The sequence below is a fragment of the Natator depressus genome, chromosome 1 (assembly GCF_965152275.1).
Source record: "Natator depressus isolate rNatDep1 chromosome 1, rNatDep2.hap1, whole genome shotgun sequence".
Classification (NCBI taxonomy): Eukaryota; Metazoa; Chordata; order Testudines; family Cheloniidae; genus Natator; species Natator depressus.
The window spans coordinates 137,483,190-137,508,046 of NC_134234.1; the positions used below are offsets into that span (position 1 = coordinate 137,483,190).

The 24,857-nt window shown below is 46.1% G+C and overlaps 1 protein-coding gene across 1 annotated transcript in view; it reads right to left on the bottom strand.

Moving 5' to 3' along the window:
- Positions 1-10,006: 10,006 nt before the first annotated feature.
- RS1 (retinoschisin 1) overlaps positions 10,007-24,857 on the bottom strand; it is a 30,344-nt gene continuing 15,493 nt past the window's right edge. The window contains exons 4-6 of the mRNA XM_074946071.1: positions 14,021-14,162; positions 13,235-13,430; positions 10,007-10,981 (exon numbers count right to left, since the gene is read on the bottom strand). Of these exons, the coding sequence (XP_074802172.1) occupies positions 10,829-10,981; positions 13,235-13,430; positions 14,021-14,162 (491 nt within the window). The 3' untranslated portion in view covers positions 10,007-10,828. The remainder of the gene's footprint in view (positions 10,982-13,234; positions 13,431-14,020; positions 14,163-24,857) is intronic.

A 24,857-nucleotide genomic window follows, 5' to 3' on the forward strand; every position in this document is an offset into this window, starting at 1 on the left:
TATTGTGTTTAACCTTTTTAATCCTTGAATACAAACTGATTTTAAAATGTGTTGGATATGTAAAGAAGACTTCACACGAGTTAATAAACCATGTGTAAAGTGTCTATATACAACTCTTTGTATCATGTTGTTGGTACACCGTATCAATTATTTTGGGGCATGTATTCCATTCTTAACTTCTGTACAATTTCTATTGTTGCTGTAAATATTATAAGAGAAAAAAAATCCTGTGATAACCGTAATTATCAGCATGGAAATGGTTAATTTTTACTGAGCACAATGTATTTTTGACTGGGCCTTCCAAACTAGTCTTTAATAAAATGCAGGTTTTGCACTAGAAAACTGATGTTGTAATGTTGGCTAATGTGGTGTGAAATGCTTTCTGAGTAACAAGTATGGAGTTTCCTTTGACACATTAGCTTCTGTCTAACTTTTCATTGTGTCGCTACATGCTAGAAGTATGAATCCAGATTATCAGAATTCAGCAATGTGCCTCTGTAGATACATTTGTTGCTGGATCTTGGCCTTTTCCCAGTTTGAGATGTGTGGATTACACCAGTCCCCCTGAAAATTCTTGGGCTTGGTGTTTGGAGCTTGAACACACTCCTTCCACCTTTGTGCCAGAATTTTCTATGATGGGTGCTAAAGTACTATTCTGTTTGGGCCATGCCTTATCCATTAATGCCCCAGCTTGTATATCTTTGTGGCAGGGAAAGCAAAATCTTTCTCTCTTCCTCTTAAGCAGCCAAAATTTCTGGGGCCTTGCCCCTTGAAGCATATCCACCCCAGTTACATTGTCTCTATTTGTTGCCTGCTCACCAGTTGTTACAAAAAAGGCCAAAAGGTGCTCCATCTTGAAGGACACCTGCTCAGAAGCCACTGAAGAACAACTCTGCCATGAACGCACCAGGCTCATGAACGCTTGTTTAGCTGGGGGAAGAGGGTTAAAGGCTGGATAGCTTGTTGGGGTCTCCACGTTCCCTGACCCTCAGAAATCAATTGCATCCATTTAAGTGGATTAGCTCTCCATGCTTCCTCATCAAAATCATCTCTGCAATTTCTGCTCATTTGAGATGTAAACCTTATGTCACATTCCAGGAGGTCATATGGGGGCCAGATTGTTGAGGTGTTTAGGTGTCTGAAGATGCGAATAGGTACTTAGTGGGATTTTCAAAAGTGCCTAGGTATCTAACTTCCATTGGAAACAATGGGAATTAGGGGCCTAGATGCTTTTGAAAATCCGACTATGGGCCTATCTGCATCTTTAAGTACCTAAATACTTACATCTGGCCCATGAGCCTTCATACTTCAGATCAATTTTTAACCAAGGTTAATTTTCTGCCATGCCACAGATGCATTACACTGATATCATGAAAACCAGAATATCACTGCAGTGTCTTTCTCTTGCCAGATCATGGCTTACCTTTTGCCTGTCCTCTTCGTGCTTAATTTTGCCCATCCCATCCTCTTCCATGCTTCTGGCCATGTCACTCCCCTCTTCGTATTGCTTCATTGGCTTCCTCCTACCTTCAAGCTGTTTGCCCTTTCCTGAAGGGCCTTGCTTTCCTGCCTATATTTCTCCTCTCATTGTTTCCCCATCCCTCTTCCCTTCATATCTTTCCACAGCTCCCTCGTGTGCCCCCTTTCTAGCTCCTCACAGTCATGTTGCCCTCAATGCTTAAATGCCTCCTCATATACACACCAAAACACCTCTCAAGGATTTTAAATCCTTCCTTTCAATATGCTGCTTCCACAAAGTCACAATGAACTCTGCAAGATTCCTTAGATCACTGATTCAGTCCCCACATTGTCTACACTAACTTGTAAGCTACTTGTGGCTGGGTTAGTATCCTTTTTATTTGTCTAGCACTAAGCAGGCTGTTGATGCTCAGAAAATTTAAATAATTTTGGTTTCCTTGGGGAGAGTCGTCTGAGCCTCTCCCTCCTCTACCATTGCCAAAGACCCTGGGCCATCGTTCTCACAAAGGGTGGTCAGATGCAGCCCTATGGAGGGATGGAGACCTTGTCTCTCGGCCCTCTGCCTCATCCTTCCAGGAAGTGGAGTGTGCTGTTTCTGCAGTGCTGTCAGGTCCCCGTGGGCTGGAGTGAGTTACTACTTGGGGGCGGGATTGAGGGTAAGTGCTACTGCCAGTGCTAACAAACCACCAAACTGGCTGATGCCTTCATTGAACTAGGCTTAGTTCACTTTTGAAGCAGGCAAACCACTGCTCTGGTAGCTTTCATTTCATCCAGTACCACAGGCCCAACAACCAAAATTCCCACAAATGCTGGTGGCCAGAAATCCATTCGGAATTTCTATTTCCTCTAGCTCTCTTGTTTAGCTTTACTCTTACAACCTTTCCTTGCTGTGTTCCTCATTTATCGACCTCACAGCCGTGACCCCAATGTACTTGGTGTTCAGCTGTTTTATCTGCTCATCTCCTTTTCCTATATCCCCTACAGAGAGAAAATCTCTTATCATAAGTGAACTGCTTGGATTAATTTCCTTTTCTTCTGACTGACTTCTCTCTCCAGCTCAGCTGTGTGTGTCCTCCTGGCAACCATAAAGGACTGGGAAAGAGTGGAGCCTAGCCCTCCTTGAAGAGATTGGAAATATAGGCTCTCCCTCTTCCCCGGGAGCTAGGTAAGGAGGCGATGTGTCCCTCCCAACAGCTAAGACAGAGACTGAAGTGGTCTCAATCCTCTCCCACAGTCAGAAAGGAAAATTCCATCCTGTACCCATTAGGAGGGAAGGGTCATTGGCTCAGATAAGTGGTGCACAGTAGTTCAATAGGAAGGCCTCAGGCAGATGCTTATTGCCTAATTTACAGTTGGCAACTCAGTGTCCAGGCTGGTTTGACCACTCAACACAGTGACCTTGTTTGTCACTTTATAGTCCCTCCAGGCTAAAAATTGATCTAACTAAATTGCAAGCCATTTCAAGGTCCTGCTCCCACTGCTTCTATTTCAAAGTCATTATGAGTGACAGGGTTTTAAAAGTTGTCACCAATACTTACCAGCTGAATTTCCACTCCCAGCACATTCCTTTTTCAGCACTACCTCACTCCATTTCTTCCAGTCTTTCCTGCCGCAATTTGGTTTGATTGTACATGGAGGCACTTACGTCAGTGAGTTAGAATGACACTGATATGCTAATAAAAAGCTGTATTAGGAATAGCTTTGCATTTTAATAAATGTATTTTGGCTCATTTTACTGTGCTTTCATCACATTATCAGTCACGCTGTTACTTTAATGCTTTGCACTCATGTTGAGTTGGAGCAACAAAAATGAAGTTCTCAAAGTACTTTCTGACCACTTAATTAGGCCTCTCAACACCCGGTGAGGTGATATCCTTAAGGCTATGATTTTGTCACTGAAGTCACGGAATCCATGACTTCCAAAGATCTCTGTGACTTCAGCCCACAGTGGCTGGGAGCTGCAGGGGGATCCCCACAGCTCCAAGCTGTGATGGAGGGGGACCCTGAAACTCAAAACCCTCGTGGGTGGTGAGGGACCCCTGCAGCTGCCCAGGGGCTTCCCATTTTGTCATAGATATTTTTAATAAAAGTCATGGACAGGTTACGGCTTCCATGAATTTTTCTTTATTGCCCATGACCTGTCCCTGACTTTTACTAAAAATATCCGTGACAAAATCTTAGCCTTAATTATCCCTATTTTACTGATGAGACAGAGATTAAGTGACTTCCTCAAGGTTATGTAGCAAGTCAGTAGCAGAGGTGGGACCAGAACAGAGTTTCCTCCTGTAGTAATAATTGTGGTGCTGCTATTTACATTTAAATAAGCAAGCCTTTTCCCAGGCCCATTAAATGTCTGAGCTAAAGAGAAAACATGTAGACAAAGGATGAGGTGCAGCAATAAGCAATAAAACCTGACCAGGACACTGATAGGGGCGATGAAATGCTAAGTGAGATTAGAGAGGCTATCAAAATAAAAAACTCAATAATAGCAGGGGATTTCAATTATTCCCATATTGACTGGGTACATGTCACCTCAGGACAAAATGCAGACACAAAATTTCTCGGTACTTTAAATGACTGCTTCTTGGAGCAGCTGGTACAGGAACCCACAAGCGAAGAGGCAACTCTCGAACTAGTCCTGAGTGGAGCGCAGGATCTGGTCCAAGAGGTAACTATAACAGGACTGCTTGGAAATAGTGACCATAATATAACAACATTTAACGTACCTGTGGTGGGAAGAACACCTCAACAGCCCAACACTGTGGCATTTAATTTCAGAAAGGGGAACTATGCAAAAATGAGGTTAGCTAATCAGAATTTAAAAGGTACAGCGAGCGACTAGAGTGAAATCCCTGCAAGCTGCATGGACACTTTTCAAAGACACCATAATAGAGGCTCAACTTAAATGTATACCCCAAATTTAAAAACAGAGTAAAAGAACTAAAAAAGAGCCACCATGGCTTAACAACCATGTAAAAGAAGCAGTGTGAGATAAAAAGGCATCTTTTAAAAAGTGGAAGTCAAATCTTAGTGAGGTAAGTAGAAAGGAGCATAAACACTGCCAAATTAAATGTAAAAATGTAATAAGAAAAGCCAAAAAGGAGTTTGAAGAACAACTAGCCAAAAACTCAAAAAGGAACAAAATGTATTTTAAGTACATCAGAAGCCGGAAGCCTGCTAAACAACCAGTGGGGCCCCTGGACAATCGAGATACAAAAGAAGCACTTAAAGACGACAAAGTCATTGCGGAGGAATTCATTTAGTTTCTCCGCAAAGAATTCATTTGCTTCAGTCTTCATGGCTGAAGATGTTAGGGAGATTCCCAAACCTGAGCCGTCTTTTGTAGGTGATGGATCTGAGGAATTGTCACAGATTGAAGTGACACTAGAGGAGGTTTTGGAATTAATTGAGAAACTTAACAGTAACGAGTCACCGGGACCAGATGGCATTCACCCAAGAGTTCTGAAAGAGCTCAAATGTGAGATTGCGGAACTATTAACTATGGTTTGTAACCTGTCCCTTAAATCAGCTTCTGTACCCAGTGACTGGAAGATAGCTAATGTAACGCCAATATTTAAGAAGGGCTCTAGAGGTGATCCTGGCAATTACAGACCGGTAAGTCGAACATCAGTACCGGGCAAATTAGTTGAAACAATAGTAAAAAATAAAATTGTCAGACACATAGAAGAACATAAATTGTTGGGCAAAAGTCAACGTGGTTTCTGTAAAGGGAAATCATGTCTTACTAATCTATTAGAGTTCCTTGCGGGGGTCAACAAACGTGGACAAAGGGGATCCAGTGAACATAGTGTACTTAGATTTCCAGACAGCCTTTGCCAAGGTCCCTAACCAAAGGCTCTTACGTAAATTAAGTTGTCATGTGATAAGAGGGAAGATCCTTTCATGGATTGAGAACTGGTTAAAAGACAGGGAACAAAGGTTAGGAATAAACGGTAAATTTTCAGAATGGAGAGGGGTAACTAATGGTGTTCCCCAAGGGTCAGTCCTAGGACCAATCCTATTCACCCTATTCATAAATGATCTAGAGAAAGGGATAAACAGCGAGGTGGCAAAGTTTGCAGATGATACTAAACTGCTCAAGATAGTTAAGACCAAAGCAGGCTGTGAAGAACTTCAAAAAGATCTCACACAACTAAGTGATTGTGCAGCAAAATGGCAAATGAAGTTTAATGAGGACAAATGTAAAGTAATGCACATTGGAAAAAAAAACCCCAATTATACATACAATATGATGGGGGCTAATTTAGCAACAGCTAATCAGGAAAGAGATCTTGGAGTCATTGTGGATAGTTCTCTGAAGATGTCCACGCAGTGTGCAGCGGCAGTCAAAAAAGCAAACGGGATGTTAGGAATCATTCTCCATCTTATTCTCTATCCCTTTTTAAATATCTTATATCCCTTATATAAATCCATGGCATGCCCACATCTTGAATACTGGATACAGATGTGGTCCCCTCATCTCAAAAAAGATATACTGGCATTAGAAAAGGTTCAGAAAAGGGCAACTAAAATGATTAGGGGTTTGGAACTGGTCCCATATGAGGAGAGATTAAAGAGGCTAGGACTTTCCAGCTTGGAAAAGAGGAGACTAAGTGGGGATATGATAGAGATATATAAAATCATGAGTGGTATGAAAAGTTATTTACTTGTTCCCATAATATAAGAACTAGGGGCCACCAAATGAAATTAATGGGCAGCAGGTTTAAAACAAACAAAAGGAAGTTCTTCTTCACTCAGCACACAGTCAACCTGTGGAACTCCTTGCCTGAGGATGTCGGGAAGGCTAGGACTATAACAGGTTTAAAAGAGAACTGGATAAATTCATGGAGGTTAAGTTCATTAATGGCTATTAGCCAGGATGGGTAAGGAATGGTGTCCCTAGCCTCTGTTTGTCAGAGGGTGGAGCTGGATGGCAGGAGAGAGATCACTTGATCATTACCTGTTCGGTTCACTCCCTCTGGGGCACGTGGCATTGGCCACTGTCGGCAGACAGGATACTGGGCTGGATGGACCTTTGGTCTGACCCAGTATGGCCGTTCCTATGTTCTTAAGTAAGTGAGCTGGGAAATTTAGCATGTGCCTCTTCATGCTACTTTATCATTTTGTGTGAAGGGAGGGAATAGTGACAAGCATAGGGGTGTGTTTTGAGGAGAGGTTTAACACAGGGACTCCCTGCCCAGACTCTACTCCTGCCCAGCGTTCATTTTATTATATAGTAGAGCAAGAACCCATTGAATGCTGATGTGCTATTTATTAGGCTCCAGTGACTACAATGATCTAATCTGCTAAGAGCACAGTTCAGTTATTTACCACTAACCAAGAATTTATTTCACATTACTGTGCTCCCCTCACTTGCTAAAGGTGTGCGACTTGCATAATAACTCCATTTTTTTCTCGGCAACCAGACCGCATACAAAGCACTGTACTCTGCCTGACGGCCACTTATTAGCCAATCAGAGTGCAGGGTGTCTATGTCGGTCTCCCCTGTTAAGAGGTTAGATACATCTTGCTCAGTAGTCACTGTGCGCAGTCCCCCAGGCCGGTTGGCTAGTTCCCCATTCACACGCCCACAACAGAAACTGTTGCCCCGACTGCTGCCCCCCATCCCACGCAGTCCCCTTCGTGACCCGTGGAGATTGAATAGGGTTTAAATTAAAAAGGGAATTGCACTTTCTGGGGAAAATAGAGCCAAGCTTTGCTGAGGTGCAAGGAGGAGCAGAGGAAGGGAGAGGTCTGAGATTGAGGGGTGGAGATCAGGCGCTGAGGAGGACATGTTTGCTGTGGACATGGGATGGGACAGGTGGGGAGTAGTAGCTAACAACAGTAAGAGGAATAAGACATTTCAACGTAATCATAAAACGAAGTTGCAATCTGCTAACTCGGTGGTTACTATATCTTGGGCCAAGAAATACTTGGGATCTCAGCCTCGTTTTATAGGTGGGCTACGGTTATTTCAAACAGGGAAACCCCATCAAAATTTTGTTTTATTTGCAATGTATCCGGTGGCATTTCGTTGCCCCAGAAACCAGTCCTGTAAGTGCTGTGCATGTGGAATTCCCTTTGGCTTCAGGGAGAGTTCTGGGAAGGCCAGGGCTGGGCTCTGTGCACCTAGCATGGTATGTTAGAAACCTCCTTCACACAAAAGATGGCAAAACAAGACTTTCCAACCTGCAGCTAAAGAATGGACTTTCTCCATACGGGGGGGAACCCCCCCCCTTTTTTTTTTTTAAAGTTATGCTTGAGAGGCAAGAGGCCAACGAAAACATTACAGGAAACACCTTTCATCATCAGCGTGGGGTGTTTCCTGTAGCACTGCAGCGATTAGCCTATTGTTGCAAAAGAGCAGACGTCTGCAAACTTGCCAGAGCAGCAGATAGTTCTTACATTTCTGATTTATTATCAGGGGCCTCAAACGAACCACATACCACACCCCATCTGCCACCATGAATGAATAAAGCATGATGAATTAACTACAGCAAAAGATGTGTTCCACATTTTTGTCACATCTCACTTCCCCCCCATTAAGTAATATCCTGAATATATGCAGACTTGTAAAGTTGTCGTCACTGGTGAGTTGTCAGCCTGGCCTTTGTTGCTGTTCTTTCTCTCTTTCTTCCCCCTTTGTGTTCAATTTTCTTTGAGTCCTTTGAGACTGATGCAGAAACTGTAAAAACTATTAGCTCTGAAGTAGCTGTCATAATCCCACCTTAGGCATGAAGCTGGTTGGGTAATGATTACAATCACCACAGTAATCTAAGGCCCTGTCTATCTCAAGGAATTCTCACTGGTGGATCTACAAAGTGTTGTGGGCACAAACCTGCTCTCCTGTAAATTGGTCCTTTGCTGCTGACTGGTTTCTGCAGTCAGCTATGTGAGAAACCCACAAAACAGTTCCATGACACCATCAGAACATACAGTGTGATATGGGGCTGCATTCGAGGCGGCAGGATTGAGCCCGTAGCAAGAGGAGGCAGAGAGCATTGCAACTGGTTCCAGTGGGAGTAAGCAGCACGCCAAGAGTAGAGAGAGGGATTTTTTTAAACAAACCAAGGCTTTGATGAGGGGCCCATCCAATGTGTAATACTGCAGGTGCTTCTCCAGAACTGATGAACAATTTCAGTTGTGCTTCTTTACCAATCTTAATAACGGGTCAAAGTGCAGTGATGAAGTAGGAACCTTTCGGTACACTTTGGTGCGGGGCTCTGGCTGCTATCACAGGTTTACCTTCAGCTAGAAGGTTTGGGTGTCCTGACCTGACATAGGTAATGCAAGGTTGTATTAAAATGAATAGGAAACAATTGGAGAGAATGGTTGCACCCCACAATGGTGAGACGTTACTAGCTGGGTTGCCATTTATTGAACACACTTGTTACTGATCTGCAGGAGGAAATGATGGGGAGCTGGTGAGGCTGGCTGACAACAGAGTTCTTTCAATTCATAACAACTACAGAGAACTGTGAGTAACCCAACAGAAGTGGGTTTGGTGATGGTAGGGAAAGTTCATCTTGAAAAAGGGAGTGTATTTAGCGCAGTAGAGCTCTAGGTCAGCCCTAGGTTTACTTGGCCCTGTATAAAGCCTATTAATATTATGGGTCCCATCCCACTTCTTCACATTCCCTGCCTCCCCAGCAATGAGATGTGCTACTCCTTCTGGCTGACCTAAAACACACACTTGCTCAGGAGGCTCAGTGGCCTCTGGTGACTCCTCCTGAGGGACTGGGAAGCCAGGAACTAGTGTAACCCACTGATGAGTGTGCTGCAAGGTCCCCTCTTTGTCCATCTACACACCAGTGCATTACACTAGAAACACAGCATCACCATCTATACTTACTATCTGCATAGCCCAGTAGCACCAGAATCCAACAGGCTATGGAGGTGGAATTGGTTGCTTGGTCTGATGCCTGCATGAGGAACAAGATCTTATGCAACTCCATGGAGTGTTTTGGCCTAAGTCAGGCGGCCAGTACTGCCACTAGCTTGCTGTGTGAGCACGAGCAAGTCAGTGTATAATGAGTCTAAAAATACTTACCTATGTCACAGGTATAGCGTGAAGTTTGTTTAATGCCTGTAAAAGTATTCTAAGTACTTTGGGTGAACAGAACTATGTACATACAAAGATTGGGTATGAAAAGCATTTGCTTTAGTTGTTAAGTCTAAAACAGCGTTTCGAGTCATGTGCTGGTGGGTTCAAGTTTCACATAATGTGATCATGACAGGAATCTGGAAATAATTCCTTCTCCCTGGGCCGCTCACCCGCACCATGTACAGCACTGCTGGCTGTCCGTTGGTAGAGGCAAGATCCTGGACCTGAAAGAATTATAGTCTGATCTACTCTAGCAAGTCCTGTACGATAAATTACGAATAGGCAACAATGAAAGAAGCCATTCATCTAGGCTGAAAAACTGCAAATCACTAGCATGATAAAAATGGTATAGCCAATTTTCCTTATTTTGCTAATGTTTCTCCCTCAAAAATCAAGAAACGTCTATAATAAACTTTGGCTTTATTATTTTATGTGCTGTTAAAATCCTTTTCAATTCCAGAAAGCCCTTTAATTTACAGGATGAGCATTTACACTGTATATATATTTGTGGGAGCAATACACATATATAATGAAGAGCTTGCTTTCATTATTTACTCATAAACACCTAAATGTTCAAATCACATTTACAGTTCACCCAATATAATTTTAAGCAACCCTCTAAACTCTTACTGAATACACTTTAAACCTCTAACCCATTTTTAGTAAACATAGAGTACAATTTCTTTTAATGTTACGCAAGAGGAGATTAGCAACTAAACTATATTATAACCAGAAACTGGAGCTGTGTGAAATCATATGCAAAGGTTTTTTAAAAATCTAATTAAGTCTTTGCTGGACTTTAGTTCCCAGATGCAAGTCCCATTGGCATCAGTGGAAAGTGAGGACACACTGCAGCCCTTGTGAAAAAATATTGGTCTTGAGGGGGGAGATTTTTTGGTAAATGTTTTGTTCTGGCCTCTGGAATGAGGGCAGCAGGTTCAACATTTTCCTGCTCGGCTGAGAGCAGATGAAATTGCCCCAAACCTGTGTTTTCACTGTGACAATTTCAAGACACAAAACTGGGGCTCTCCACACAGCTCAGCTCCTGAGATCAGTTTCAACAAAACTAACTGGGGCCAGATTCTGCTCTGACTTCCATCCTTGGGCAGCCCTATTGTGCAGGCTGTGAGTTGTTATGGCAAAATCGAGCCCATCTTTGCTACCCTCATCATTGTGTTTATTGTCTTTCTACATTTTGCTAGGGACTCTCCTCGCACCCCTTTGAAAACCACGCATGGTTGGACTTTAAGCACATTTACTCATGCACTCCAGCAGCTCCATCCTGATGGCAATGCGTACATGCCAGCCTAATGGTATTAATCGGATGTAGCGGGAAACAATCGGCGGGCGCAGGAGATTCTGGACAATGGATGATCTGTCTGAGTTTCCATAGAAAACCTACACAACACCAAGAGAGAGACAAAGAGGCAGGTTAGCACAGAGCAGAATGGGTTAAAGGGCTAGATCTCCTCCTTCCCCAGATCATGTGACGATCCATTTTCACGCTCACCAGTTTGCAAGCCAAGAATGTGAATTGCTGAATGGCATGGTGTGAAGTATGCACCAGGCAGTGCTGATGACAATATTGGTCATTTGCAACAAACCTCTTCCATTTCGACAGTGAATGATGCAATTCTGCCTACTGGCTTAAAGTTACTCTAGCACCAAGTCAGCATAAAGCATCAGGAGTGGAGTTACAACAGTGTAAAACTAGTGTAAGTCTGGGGAGATTCAGACCTATTGTTCTTGTCCCCCCCCCCAAAAAAACCACACCGTTTTTAAACAAAAGTGACCCAAGAAGGGCAGGGAAGAATTGCCATTTTTAATTCGAAGGGCCTGGTTCTCATTTGTACTAGGGCTCTTTGCCACCCCTCTGAAACGCAGTAAAGATGACGTAGTGTTAATGAGAGTCAGGCCACCTGTGTATTTTGGGAGAACGTGAGACATCTCCTCTTCAGACTCGGGGTGTGGGTCGCATTCTGTGCTTTGTTCCCCTGCTACTGCAGCGCACTGGGCAGGTTCCCCTTTGCAATGTGGCCTGGCTTTGTCACCCTGCCAGCTACCGTAAGGGGTGTCACTGATTGTGTATTTAAACAACGACAAGGCTGAGCTCCACTTGTTTCTCAAAGGCAATGTTTTGAATGAGCGCTGCTCTGTGCAGCGCTGCTAGTGAGCTGAACAGTGAGCTGAACAGGGAATGAGGTTGGCTTCTGTGACGCTCGGGGCCCCAGCTGGCATGAGGGTTAACACAGCGGTGCAACACCTTCTGAAGATTGTGCCGGCTTCCCTGTCCTGCTGTACTTAATTTTGGAATCCAGTACCGCCATTAAAAGAAAACTGTTCGGCCTTCTAAAATTGCGCCAGATTTCACCAGATTTCATCACAAATCCCAAGATGTTCACGGGGAAAGCATAACCTCCGGCTCCTGTGAAATTCCTGATCTTCACTCCCTACAGAGAGCTCATCCTGTGTACACCTGGTTCACGCAAGACCCATTCAGACTCCTTTCGCTCCCTAGCTGCTGTTATGTCTGACTGCTTATATTACGGGAGTCCCTCTGACAAAAACTCTCAAATATTATTTGCTGTAGTGCCAGTCACTTGTAATCCACCAGCTTTCATCTAACGGCATTGCCCTTATCTAACGCTGACAAAGTATCACTGAACGATCTACATCCTCCCCAGGAGCACAACGTTGAGGTCGGATTTCGAAAAGAGACTGGGGTTGCGCTTGAAAAGTTCCTTACAGTGCCACCGATTCTACCAGTTTGCAAACTAGTCTCTGGACTTAAAACAGGGAATACCCAGGGACCTGGTGGTCTCCCTCCATCCAATAGTAAGGGATCACTGTGTGGTTTCCTTTTGTTGTAATTAAAGTAAGATCTGCTGCAAGGGGTTCCTGCCCTTGAGGGATGCAGGCCTTTGTTTCCCTTCTTTTTACTCTGTTTTGGGTGTTCCTCTGTGTTTTCTCATGCCTCTTTATTTATATTGGTCAATTTGCATATTTATAGCTACGGCTTTGCTAAACAGAAAGTGGCAAGGGGTCAAATTAGTAGAGCTCCTGACAAGAGTGAGCATAATCCCAGTCTTTCCTTACCCTGCACGTAGATGAGTTGGATTTCTCAGGCTGGATTCTCTATAACGGTGCAAAGGAAATGGCTGCATAAGGCCAGCAGAGAATTCCACTGTAGGAGGAGAACTCCCTGCTGGCATAGCTGTGACAGATCTGGGTCCTGCGCCATCTGCCCACCCCTGTTGTAGGCTGGTGAATGGGTTGGGAAAGGACATATCAGGATGTGGTGAAGCGGAGCTCTGCTATGCCAAATCCTCCACTGGTGGGGGTTCATTAAGGTATGTCACACCAGAGGCATATCTTAGAGCTTCCTGGCAGTTTCCTTTAGTATTGCTGAGGTCTGAGGTTAAAAACCAGCACTGGCATCAAGGAATGCAATCTACTAGCTAACACCCTTCCTTCCAGCTCTGAGCAGAGCGTAGGTGCAAGAAAGTCTGGCCCATAGTTGCTCTTATAACTTAATTTGATTTAATGGCACAAAGGGTTATTGTTGGTGTTCCACATGGGATATCAGCCATTGTGAGCCAAAATCTGCATTTAGCTTAAAACCATTTTCACCAAAATGCTCCTCCCACTGACCCTGTTGTTTCCTGTCTGGTCCTTGTAGTAAATCCAATTCAGATTCTCATCAGTCCTGTACTGCACGCTGTATTTTGTCATCCACTCATCTGCATCACAGCGCCCCTGTGTGAGTATCCCAGAGATAACTTTGACCTCTTTCATGTCAATCTGCAGCCACTGCCCATTGTCTTGAAATTTGGAGAGCCACGCACACCTGTTGGAAGCAGGCAAATCAAAGAACACAGTACAGGTATTAGTCCCGGGGAAATCAGACAGGAAAGGAAGGAATGCAAAGGAACTGATCCATTAAGGGTCAAGGACAAGAATTTTTTTCAATGACTAGTGATTTGTGGTACCTCCATGCTTAGGTGCCCAACTGAAAGCGAGCAGGTGCTTGGCACTTTCTGAAAATAAGGTGTCTCAGGTTAGGCAGCGAGAAACTGAGGAGTCCAATCACTGGTCATGTTTGAAAATCTTAGCACAAATCTTTTGGTCCGGGGCAAAACTCCAGTGACTCAGTGGTACCATAGTCTGGCCCTAAGACTCCAGCTTTTTATTGGAAAATGTACTAGGAATGGCCTTGGAGGTACGACATTCTCTGAACCAGATTCAGCCCTGGTATAAGCAGGTGGAAATGCCACTGAATATTTAAGGCACCATTTGTTCCTCTCGCTTTACTTCATTTCCCCCCTTTTTTTGCTTTGTAACATTAGTATCAAGACTCCTAAAACTCTGCATCGTGCTCGGCTGAATTGCTGCACAGCCCTCAACATTGTAATGCACTTGCAGGGATGTTAGGCTTACCCAAAACCCTGGCCATTAAGTCGGGCCTTGTTTGCAGTCCATGAAGTATACCATCCGGTGTACTGCTCTGAATTGGAGCAGCTTATCTGGTCGGAAGGAAGCGCTCCTGACTCAAACCCAAGGGGTTTATGATAGGGACACTCTGCAAGAGAAACGAGCAGTTTAATCCAAGGAAAGTCCGGCTGCTTTTATTGCCTGGTTTTGTTTGCTCAGAGTGTTTGTGGCGTGTGGATTCAAGCCGTGTTTTCACATGGTCAGCTCTCCTCTGGCATGGTGGTGGCACACTGTTAGGCCAGATCATAAACTGCAGCAGACACATGGACACCTGAGGAGCTGCAGGCTTCATTTCACTCTGCCACTGAGGAGTCTCAGCAACCATAAAAAGTGCACAGCAGAACTCATGGGGAGCGGGGAGTCCCTTCTCTTCATTTCAACTCTCTGATGCACTCATTTATTTTAACAACTCTTTCTTAACCTTGCACAGACATTGCACACCACGTCCCCATTGGGGGAGGGGGTACAGTTACACTGCAAAAGAAGACCTGCCGCAGCAAGTCTCAGAGCCTGGGGTCAACTGACTGGGGCTCACAGGGCTTGCGCTATGGGGCTAAAAATAGCAGCGGGGATGTTCCTGCTCAGGCTGAAGCCTGGGCTCTGAGATCCTTCCCCCCTCTGGGTCTCACAGCCCTGGCTCCAGCCCAAGCCAGAACACCTACACTGCTATTTTTAGCCTTGTAGCATGAGCCCGAGTCAGCTGACCCAGGCTCTGAGACTCGCTTCTGCAGGATTTGTGAGAGGCACCCTAAGGTGGACTCATGGGGCTTTGCTTTCATGAGATTCTTCCTCTGACCTTGTGGGATGTTTGCAAGGCCTCCAGTTTTGAGCTATGTATAATAATCCTTCTGCTATTGCTCCCCTTGCTGAAGGGGTCTTCTCTACTGAAGGATCCCCCTGAGGTTGCTTTCATTTTTCCACTCCTGCCTGCAGGATCTCATCCTTCTGGCTCAAATTAAAGTCTCTTTGGAACCAGTAAGGGCTACTCCCAGCTAGCAGAAGGGCTTTAGCGAGGCCAGGTGCGAGCTGACCTGCTTGGGCTGCCTTTGTCCCCCTGCCATGTTGAGGGCAATGGGACTATTTGCGTAAGAAGGCGCTAGGTGCTCCCAGTCTGACCTGCCGGGAGCAAAGGGCTGCAATTAGGAGTCAAACCTGGCTCTCCCAGGTGCCAGTAGAGCTCACACCGCGAGGGCATGGATCAGCCCATTTACCGTGGGCAGCAGCACTATCCTCTAGAAATGGATTAAACCAATTCCAGCCCGTCTGCTCAGCCACCAACCTGGAATTTCCCAAGGTCAGAAGGACTACTTGTTGCTCACACGAATAAACGATGAAATAGAAACGAAGAAAGAGGATGTGACAAACAGCCAGCACATCACGTTACAAACTGCAAACAGGAGCTGGATAGTTAAAAGAGCCTCCAGCTGCTCCCTCCTTCAGCCTCCGGCTGCCCCAGAGATACTCCTGCACCCCAACTCTTCCTTCCTTCCACGGCTGTTTTTCTCTGATGCTCTTCTGACACGAAGACTGTCTCCTTCCCTAGGGAGGAGGGAACAGCTGGGGACTTCCAAGGAATCAGGGAGACCAGCAAGAAGGAAGGGGTCTCTGCAATAGCACCACTGCTGGGCTTTGAAAGCTTTATGCAGGAAAGAGAATTCTGTATGAAGAAGCCTGTTCTCTCCTCATTCCCACCCATTGGGGATCTGCCCCTCTCAAGACCCCTTTCCTAGCCACTGCAGCTCCCTCCCTGGCCCCCTACCTCTGCTCACTGACTGCTTCCTGCAAAGACAGGGAAGGCACATTGGGACTCAGGGAGGCAGCTGGGATTGGGAACAGGAAAAGAGTGGAAAAAGCTCCTAATTTGACTGGCGTGGCTGAAAAAGGGAGCCAAACCCTTTGGTGGCATGTGGCGCTCTGTATTCAATGTTCCTTCCTGGGAGCTGATAATTCTGGGAAACTGGGGCATGGCGGACACATTTTTAAAATGAAAAGGCCAGATCCTCAGCTAGTGTCAATGATGGAGCATCGTTAAGCTTTTAATCATCATTGATGTTTCTAGAAAAAAGAAAAGGAGGACTTGTGGCACCTTAGTGAGCTCACGAAAGCTCATGCTCAAATAAATTGGTTAGTCTCCAAGGTGCCACAAATACTCCTTTTCTTCTTGTGAATACAGACTAACACGGCTGCTACTCTGAAACCTGTCATTGACGTTTCTGAGTCTTCTGTGGGGTGTGACCATTTTGTAAACATACCATGTGACACCATCTGAGATAACAGCAGGGCAGGATGTGATCCCAGTGCATGAGAACGTGAACCAGTTTTCAGCCCGCTTTCCTATGGGGTTAACAACTATACAAGTAATGTAATACGTAACAGCTGGACATGTTGTTTAAATATAATATAGGAATGAGCTTCTCGGGGTGATTAGTGGTTCAGCAAGAATCCAACTGGCTGCCAGAGTCACTAAGGGCAGCAATGCACATTTATTATTAAAACGTTATTTTCAAATGTGTGTCACAGTTTATTGCTGGTGGAACATGCTCCTTCCTTTTTGCGATTCCAATCTGCTGGGCTCTGCAAAGTGCCTCATTTTCCAGTAAGCAGTTTTTTTGAGAGGTCTAGTTATGTGTCCAGAGAAACCAAAAGAAGATGCTAACAAGCAAATACGAATTGCCTGAGCAAATTCCTATAACCTAGGCACTTAATTTCCATACTTTATCCCTCCTCCACCCCCCACCCCCGACATTCATATTACACAGGCTAATTTGTCTCCTATGGTAACTACCAATGCAAATTTCACCAACCTGGCCTACTTTTACAGATTTCAAAAATAAACAAATCTGCTTCCTTGTATAAAGCTGAGTTCATGGACAGAAGATCTTCTTTTCTGAATCACATTTGAAAGCACAGTATAACCCCTTAACAACAAATCTGTGTCGAACTGTATAATGCTCTTATAATGCTCTGTATTATGCTCTTCCAGAGCATAATTGGACTCTAGTCCCTATAGTACTTTTCCTACAGTCACTGTAGAGCAGTGCAAACATAAGCTCAATATCTCATTAACATATTTTGGTAGGTAAATATCTCATTAACATATTTTTCTGTTACAAACGAGTAGCTGCCATCCCTCCTTCCTCCAGGCAAGGAAATACCAGCCTATAAAAGCTTGTGGATAATAACTGCAAACATGAACTGCTTTAAATTCCAAAACTATGTTGTCAAGCATGTTGTGACAGACTTTCCTGCAATAGCTTTGGGAGCTTTTAGTGAATTGAGTTAGAGGATCTTTGAGATCCACTGTATTAAACAAATAGTTTTATGTATTATCATGGGCCGGGATTGATTGTCGGGGTGGGAGGTTGTGAATACTGAAAATGTAACAGACAAGCTCGGACTGTTGGGACTATACGTGTGCAGTGGATTTCCTGGGGAATACCTGGGAAGAGGTGAATGAAATTCCAAACCTCCGGTTATGCAACTCCCCAGCCTTCTGAAACTATGCCCTGACGAGAGGGTAATTGTTTATGAATCACTTGTTACATGTGTGACACACACACCCCCGGAACGCCTCAGTGCCAACTGGCAGAAGGATCCCCCGTACTGTAACTGACATCAATCTGATGCACTCATTGCCCCAACAAGTTATTGTCATAATGTAGCTCTCAAAGGAAAAAATCATTGCAGGATGTGCGTCCAGCCTGTATATGAAAAGTTATAGATGTGTGCTGGAAATACGTTCTTAAAATGTATTTGGGAGGCAGTGCATGACCTCAGACTGCCCTAGACAAAGGAATGTGTATGTACCTGTCTGAACTGCTTGGTTACAGGCAGAGGACAATAGAAAGACACTTCCATGTAAGATGAACAAAGCCATTACGCTAGAGGAGTAGGGAAGAAGCCCATTTACAAACACACCAGGGGACAGAATCTGCACCCCAGGAAAACTTCCTGGCTCTTGAAACAGGGACACAGTCTTTGGGTAATATGGTGGGGGTGGGCAAAGAGACATTTTAGGGATCCATCACTGAGGGAATAATAGGGCATAGGACCCTTTGAGCCTATGAAAGCTGGACCCTCTTGACCAGAAAGGCAAGATACACTGGTAATTTGACATAAGTAAGAAAACTGCTTAGGCAAAGATTGTAATGTGCTTAAATGAAGTTTTAGTCACTAGAAAGGGTGTTGTGTTTTATTTGTAACCATACCTCTCTTTCATTTGTGCTTAGTATCACTTATGTCTCTGTTCTTTGTTTGTTTTATTACAAAACCCATCTCGATGTTGTGTATTAATGGCAGAGGGTGCGTCCTCCGCCAACCTAACAGGCTGGTGCATACTCTGTCCCTTTGGAGGCAGCAAACTTAATAACTCCTGTGTGTGTCCAGTGAGAGGGACTGGGCACTGCTGGGCGACCTCTCTGGGGAACTCGGGTTTGCTGATTGTTACCTACAAGGCAAGGTGTGGACTGGCTGAGTCCTGAGGAGTTTGCTGGCCAGGCAAACAGCTGGGTGTGTCATGGGATTGACACGTAGTTTAGCAGCAAAGCTTACTCCTGCTAAGGCGGAGGGGTAACACAGTGGCTCGCAGTTCTAGGTGTCCTGAGTGAGAAGTCACACCATGAAGTCAAGATTAAAGGCCCAAGCTATATAAAGAAAAGGCTGAACTAGTCATGGGTGTTCTGGTTCTGAAACTGAGACAGTTATGAACTTGGGGGAAACCCAGTTGTGGGTTTTGAAGGACTGCCAGGTACCAGAGCCTGAGGCTGGAGTTGGGGTGATCTCTGGTAAGCTTTTTAGCGTGTGTGTAAGTTCTTTTATTGTTTTCAATATGTTTTCTCTGTAGTGATTTCACCATAAGAATGAATGTGTGTACTTGCGAAGAGCTGTGTAGTAATGTGTAACTGCTGACACTTACACTATTTATAGCCTTCGGAGAGCAAGCCAAGCACAGACGCTGGCCTGTGCAGTCAGTCTGGCTTGCTGGGGATATTACAGTGTAGGCAGGGAGCTGTGCAGCCCCTGCAGAAAAACCCTGCTCAGGAGAGAGAGATGCGGGTCTCTACTGAACAGAGGTGATGGCTGAGGAGCTGGAAGCCTAGAGTGGGTGCCTTCAGGGAGCACTGAGGGGGAATATGCGTGCAGTTGCCCTGACCTATGATATATATGGTGGCAGCATATGTGAGCTCTATGGCAGTGTAACTGCCATTAGTGCCTACTGCAGTGAAAGCAAGTAGCACAGAAGGGGGAAAGCACAGAGTAAAGTTTTATAGTCTTCTCAGGAAAAGAATAGCAAAAAGAGAGGTGAAAATGAGTTATGGACAGCTGAAGAAAGGTCAGCTGCTTGAGCTATGCAGAGAAAGGCAGCTCAGCACTGAGGCGCAGACAAAGAAACAGCTAGTCGACTTGCTGGATTCTCAAGATCAGAAGAGGAACGATGGTCCAGGTTTGCAGGGAACATCTGGCCCACTGGCAGAGGGGCCAGCAGGCCTAGGAGATCTTGGAACTCCCTGGAGGGAAGCTGGGAAGAGGCTTGCCTCACCGCAACTGGGAATTTGGACAGGTCCACAGGTGGACCGAGAGAGGATTCAGCTGGAGAGGGACCAGCAGCATAAAGACCGGCAGCAACAGTCGCAGCACCAGCACCAACATAAGGGGAATGAGGAGAGGGAAAGAATCAACATCTGCTGAAGATGGAGGCTGTGCCAGCGAAACCCTAATCTGATAGGTGAAGACAGACCCCACATACCTGGCCCAGTGGGTGCACAGACTCCAAATTACTTCCTCACTTTGGGGAGGAGGGGTGACATGGATGTGTTTCTAGATACTTTTGAAATGGGGTGTGAGTTGAACGGGGGGGTGGGGCAGGAGGCCATGGTACGGTATCTGGCTCCACTACTGCCAGGGATAAAGGCTTTGGACATTTTCACCCTTATGGACAGAGGGGTCTCTAGGGATTGTTGCAAAAGTTTAAAGTAACCCCTGACGTGTATAGGAGACGATTTCAGGGAGTTCAGAAAAAAAGGGGATATGAACGATGCTGAGGTTTCAACTCAAATTAGGGGTTGTAACCACATGGCTCCTTCCTGGGCACCCCCTCCTGGCCTCACGGAAGTCCTGCCAGTGGCCCCTCACCTCAGTTTCCCTTTTGAGTCCCCAGTAACTCATACAAGTTTATCTTCTAGTCCATCAGCATAGTTTATTAACTAAATGTAGTGCAAACAGTCCGTAATAAACCATAGTCCATATCACCCCACTGCATGTAGTTCTGATGACCTACCTTAATTCTCACCATACCCAGTGTCTTCTGCCACACCTCCGTCCCTCTGCCAGGACAGCCATCCCAGTGAGAGCCCAATCCTCCACAGCCTCTCTGCTGGGAGATAATCCTTTCTCAGGGAGCAGTTCCACACTCCCCCTGGCCCGCTCATGGTTACTCTGGGCCCAGCTGTCTGGCCCTGCAGAGGTCAGTGGATAAGCCCCTCCGCGGCTTCCCTGCCTGGCCCTTGGCTCCGGCTCTCTAGCTTCGAGCCAGCAGGCATCTCCCTGTCCTGCTTCTGCTCTTCCTGCCTTCAGCTCTCTCCAGCCCTCCTGCTCTGGCTCTCTGGCTTGGGGACGCCAGCCAGAAAAACTCTCTTGCTGCTCTCCTGCCTTCAGCTTTCTCTCAGGACCCAGCCCCTCTCTCTCTCTCTCTCTCTCTCTGGCAGCTCTCCTCTCCTGACTGACTCAGTCTGCTCTGAATCACTGGATCTTGCTCACCAGAACTCTTAGGGGATGTCTATTCTGTAACGCAAGCCCAGGCTTAGTAGAACTCAAGCTCACTGACCAGGGCCGGCTCTAGGATTTTTGCCGCCCCCAAGCAAAAAAATTTTTGGCCGCCCCTGCTTTTCTTTTTGTGCTCCCCTGCCCCCAGCTCCGCCCCCAACCCCACCCCTTCCCAACCCCTTCTCCAAATCCCCGGCCCCACCTCCACCCCCGGGTGTGCTGCATTTCCCTCCCCCCATTGCTTCCTGCGGCTCCCCCCCGCAACCCCCCACCCTCGCTCACCTCTGCTCCGCCTGCTCCCTTGAACACTGTGCCACTCCGCTTCTCCCCGCTCCCTCTCAGGCAAGGGAGAGGTAGCGTGTTCAGGGGAGCAGGCAGAGTGGAAGGGAGTGGGGGGGGGGGTAGCGCAGGAAGTAAGGGGGGGTAGAGGAACCGCTCCTCGCCCCTGCTCGCCTCCACTCCACCACCCCCGCCTCTCCCGAGCGCGCCGCCACTCAGCTTCTCCTCCCTCCCTCTCAGGCTTGCTGTGCCAAACAGCTGTTTAGCGCACGGCAAGCCTGGGCAGGAGCGGGGAGGAGCGGAGTGGCAGCGACGTGCTCAGGGGAGCAGGCAGAGCAGAGGGGAGCTGGGGTAGCGGGGGCACATTTCTAGGGGCGGCATGGCCGGCCCCGGGATGCCGCCCCTAGAAATATGCCGCCCCAAGCACCTGCTTGTTTTGCTGGTGCCGAGAGCCGGCCCTGTCCCTGACCCTAGGTTTGTTAACCTAGGACTTGAGCATCTACACTCGTTTGTAACCTGAGGTTAGGAATTATTGAATTCTGAATCTCAACCTGGTGCTCCTGCGCCTACAGTGCGGGTCCCAGTCCAACCAACCATATCCCAGACTTCCAAGCATCCTCCCAAAATGCGGCCACTGTAGCCCTTAGCCTTTGGTGCAGAGTGGGAAAACTTGACTATCCCATAAATTTGCCTGTCCGGAGCACAAAGAAAGTCGCCTGTGGGATACTTTTGGCGGACTCCCAGAGCACGAGTCCAGTGGGGCTGCATCTACACTGCAAAGCAATAGGACTTGAACCCATGGTTCTGGCTTGACTCATGCTCAGAATCTCTATCCTGTGGGGTGCTGGGAGCCTAGATCCAAGCCCTAGGTTAGCGCAAAGTGTGTGTAGACAGAAGGTGAGGTAGGCTTGAGCCTGAGTGATTACACTGCAGTGTAAACATATCCTTATAGCTCCCAGGTACTGTCCTGCCCTCTTAATGGGCCAAATGGGAACACATGGACTAGAACAGGAGAGCTGCCAGTATCCAACAGGAATCAAGTTACCTTCCCAGTGTATGCAGAGAAATACCTGAGGAGAAGGAGGGTGAGAGACAGCCTTATACTGCAGGGGAGTGACAAGAACCACTGTTTTGAAGGGACTTCCCATTCTCCCAGTACAAAAGCCCAGGCCAGGGAAATAAGCTGTCTGCCTACCCTTACCAAGGATCCAGAGGCTGGGGATGGCAGGGTCTCCAGCCAAAACAGGGACACTGAGGCAGCTGCAGTGCACTGCCAAAGCCTATAACACCCACCCAAGGGTGGGAATGTCCAAGTAAAGTCTATGATAGCTGCTTGGGAGATGACAAAGGGAGCTACAGCCAGGAAGTGGGGGGAGCTTCTTACCACAGTGTCTGACTGCTTGATGGTCCCGGGGGCGGGGAGAGGAAATTCTGCTTGACTGCCTGTGGGAAACAAAAGTCTCCCTCCACCCCCCGCACTGGGGTGGGGGATCGATAGTCCTTCCCCTCCCCTCTCCTCTGAGTTGCACAAACTTTGCCTTTTTTATGACATCAAAAGAAAAAAAAATCAAAAGACAATGGAAATTAGCTTTCATCTCCCTTCAGGGCTGATGTGACCCACTGGCAGGAGTTAAACCATCTAGTGGGTTTACAGCAGTCTTCTTGTGATCAATTCACAACATAACCAGCTTTTCCACAGCATTAAAATAAGTTGTCCCCTTTGTGTAAGAAACTGCAAACTGAGACTGGACTTAAGTGGCCCCACACATTTACTACTTGGCAGGCTTATCTTGAACGTGAGGGATGGAAGACAGAACAATTTTACTTTTAGTAACACTAATCCGTAGATCACCCAGCCATAATACAATTAAGAGGTCACCTTCGGCTCTGGAAGACTGTCACAGACAGAGAACTACTCAACAGATGTCTGGAGGCTGCCAGGACCAACCAGTTAATTTATTTAATGCTGTTATCACTGACCTTAAGAAAACTCTTAAAGTGGTTATTAGAATGGCTACGCCCACGATAGTTAAGCTTGTGAGAGGCAATGTTGCAAAGGCATAAGGAGATTGACTGGGATAGCAGAGTGACAGCTCTACTGCTATTTGAGTTTGTTTTGTGTACAAACCGGCACAAGCTAAGTGGTCGTCATTAAAACCTTTACATTTTGCTTTTGCAAATAGATAGTAAATAGATACGAAATAGCTAGGGAATATTGTAGTAATATTAATTACTTGCAGAGTTGTTTGTAAAGACTTTAATGGGGACCACTTTTGCTCCCCTGAACGCTAGCCCTCATGGGCCTGATTGCACATCCTTGCACTGCCTTGCACATGTTGTAGCCATTTATATCTGGGCAAAGTGAGGCTACAACTCTGCTGTTTGAGAGGGTAGCATTTTCCAGTCACGTTGTGCACCTTTTGTGCAGGTGTGAATGGCTCCGTGAGGTGCAGCGCATGGAGAATTAGGCTCATTATAAATTCTTTGCAGTTACATTATGCAAATTCTGTGTTTTGTTCATTTGAACCCCAGCACAATTTTGCTATTTCTACCAGTGAGACTCTTTTTTACAGTAAAAGAGCCTTCTCGGTAAAATGATGTAATCTTTTATTATTCTGTTCTCCTCAGACATGTAAGTATGTTCTTCATAATGGAGCTGCCTAAATACAGTACTTAATTCCCATTGTACCCTCCCCTATAGCCGTCAAACAGCCCTGATTTCATTCTTTGAGATCACAAGTTTGGGTGATAAAGGTATCTGTGTAGATACCGAGGCTTTTATAAGTATTATTACCACACAACATTCACCGTATTGCCAGCTCTTGCAAGTGACAGGATTTCAGGGGTTCTGGGGTCTGTCCCATGATGGCATGAGAGGCACCAGCACCCCTGCCAGAAGCCAGCAGAGTCTCTCTCTGCACTCGCAGTTCTCAGAGGAGGGAGCAAAGAGCCCAGCATCTCAGCAAAGTTCCTCTCCCTCACCCTCCTGTGAGAAATACAGACAGGACAATGCCCCTGCTTTCCCCCTACCTCCCCCCGACCCTTTGCAGCATCTGGCTTGGGAAGAGCTAGAGGGTGAAGAGCACCTGGAATCCACCCCCAGCCTGGGAAAGGGCAGTGAAGAACCCCAAGAGGAGCAGAGGTGAAGCTGGGTGTAGGAGCTGAACTGAGGGGGTGAGGGCTGATGTGGGGGTGGCTGAACTGGGGTTGGGGTTGATGGAGGTGGGGGGGCTGACCTGAGGGACAAGATTAATTGCTGGGCATGGGATGGATAGATGTGGGGTGACCGCTCCTGGAGCAGGGGTCAAAATCACCTTATCCAATACATTTGAGAGAGTGGGCAAGACTAATTATCTCAGACCCACACACTGGGGATGGTAGGGGAAGTTCACAAATCAAAAAAATGACAGACCAAAACCACACTATAGTCTTCTTTTTAAACTGTTCATTATTTTTGGGCCAGTCTCATGATTTTGAGATGGTTTGACTCATGATTTTTGAGGCTGGCAACACTGCATTCTGATTAAAATATTAGAACAATGTAATAGCAAAGCACATGCAAAATGGTTTAAGAAATGGCTAACTGCTAGATCTCAAAAGGAGTTGTCAGTGGGGGATCATCACTGAAAAGAAGTGTTTCTACCTGGGATTGGCAGAGATCAGTACTAGGCCTGATGCTGTCCAACCCTTTCAGCAATACGCTAGAAGTAAATATAAAATCACTGCTGATAAAATTTGCATT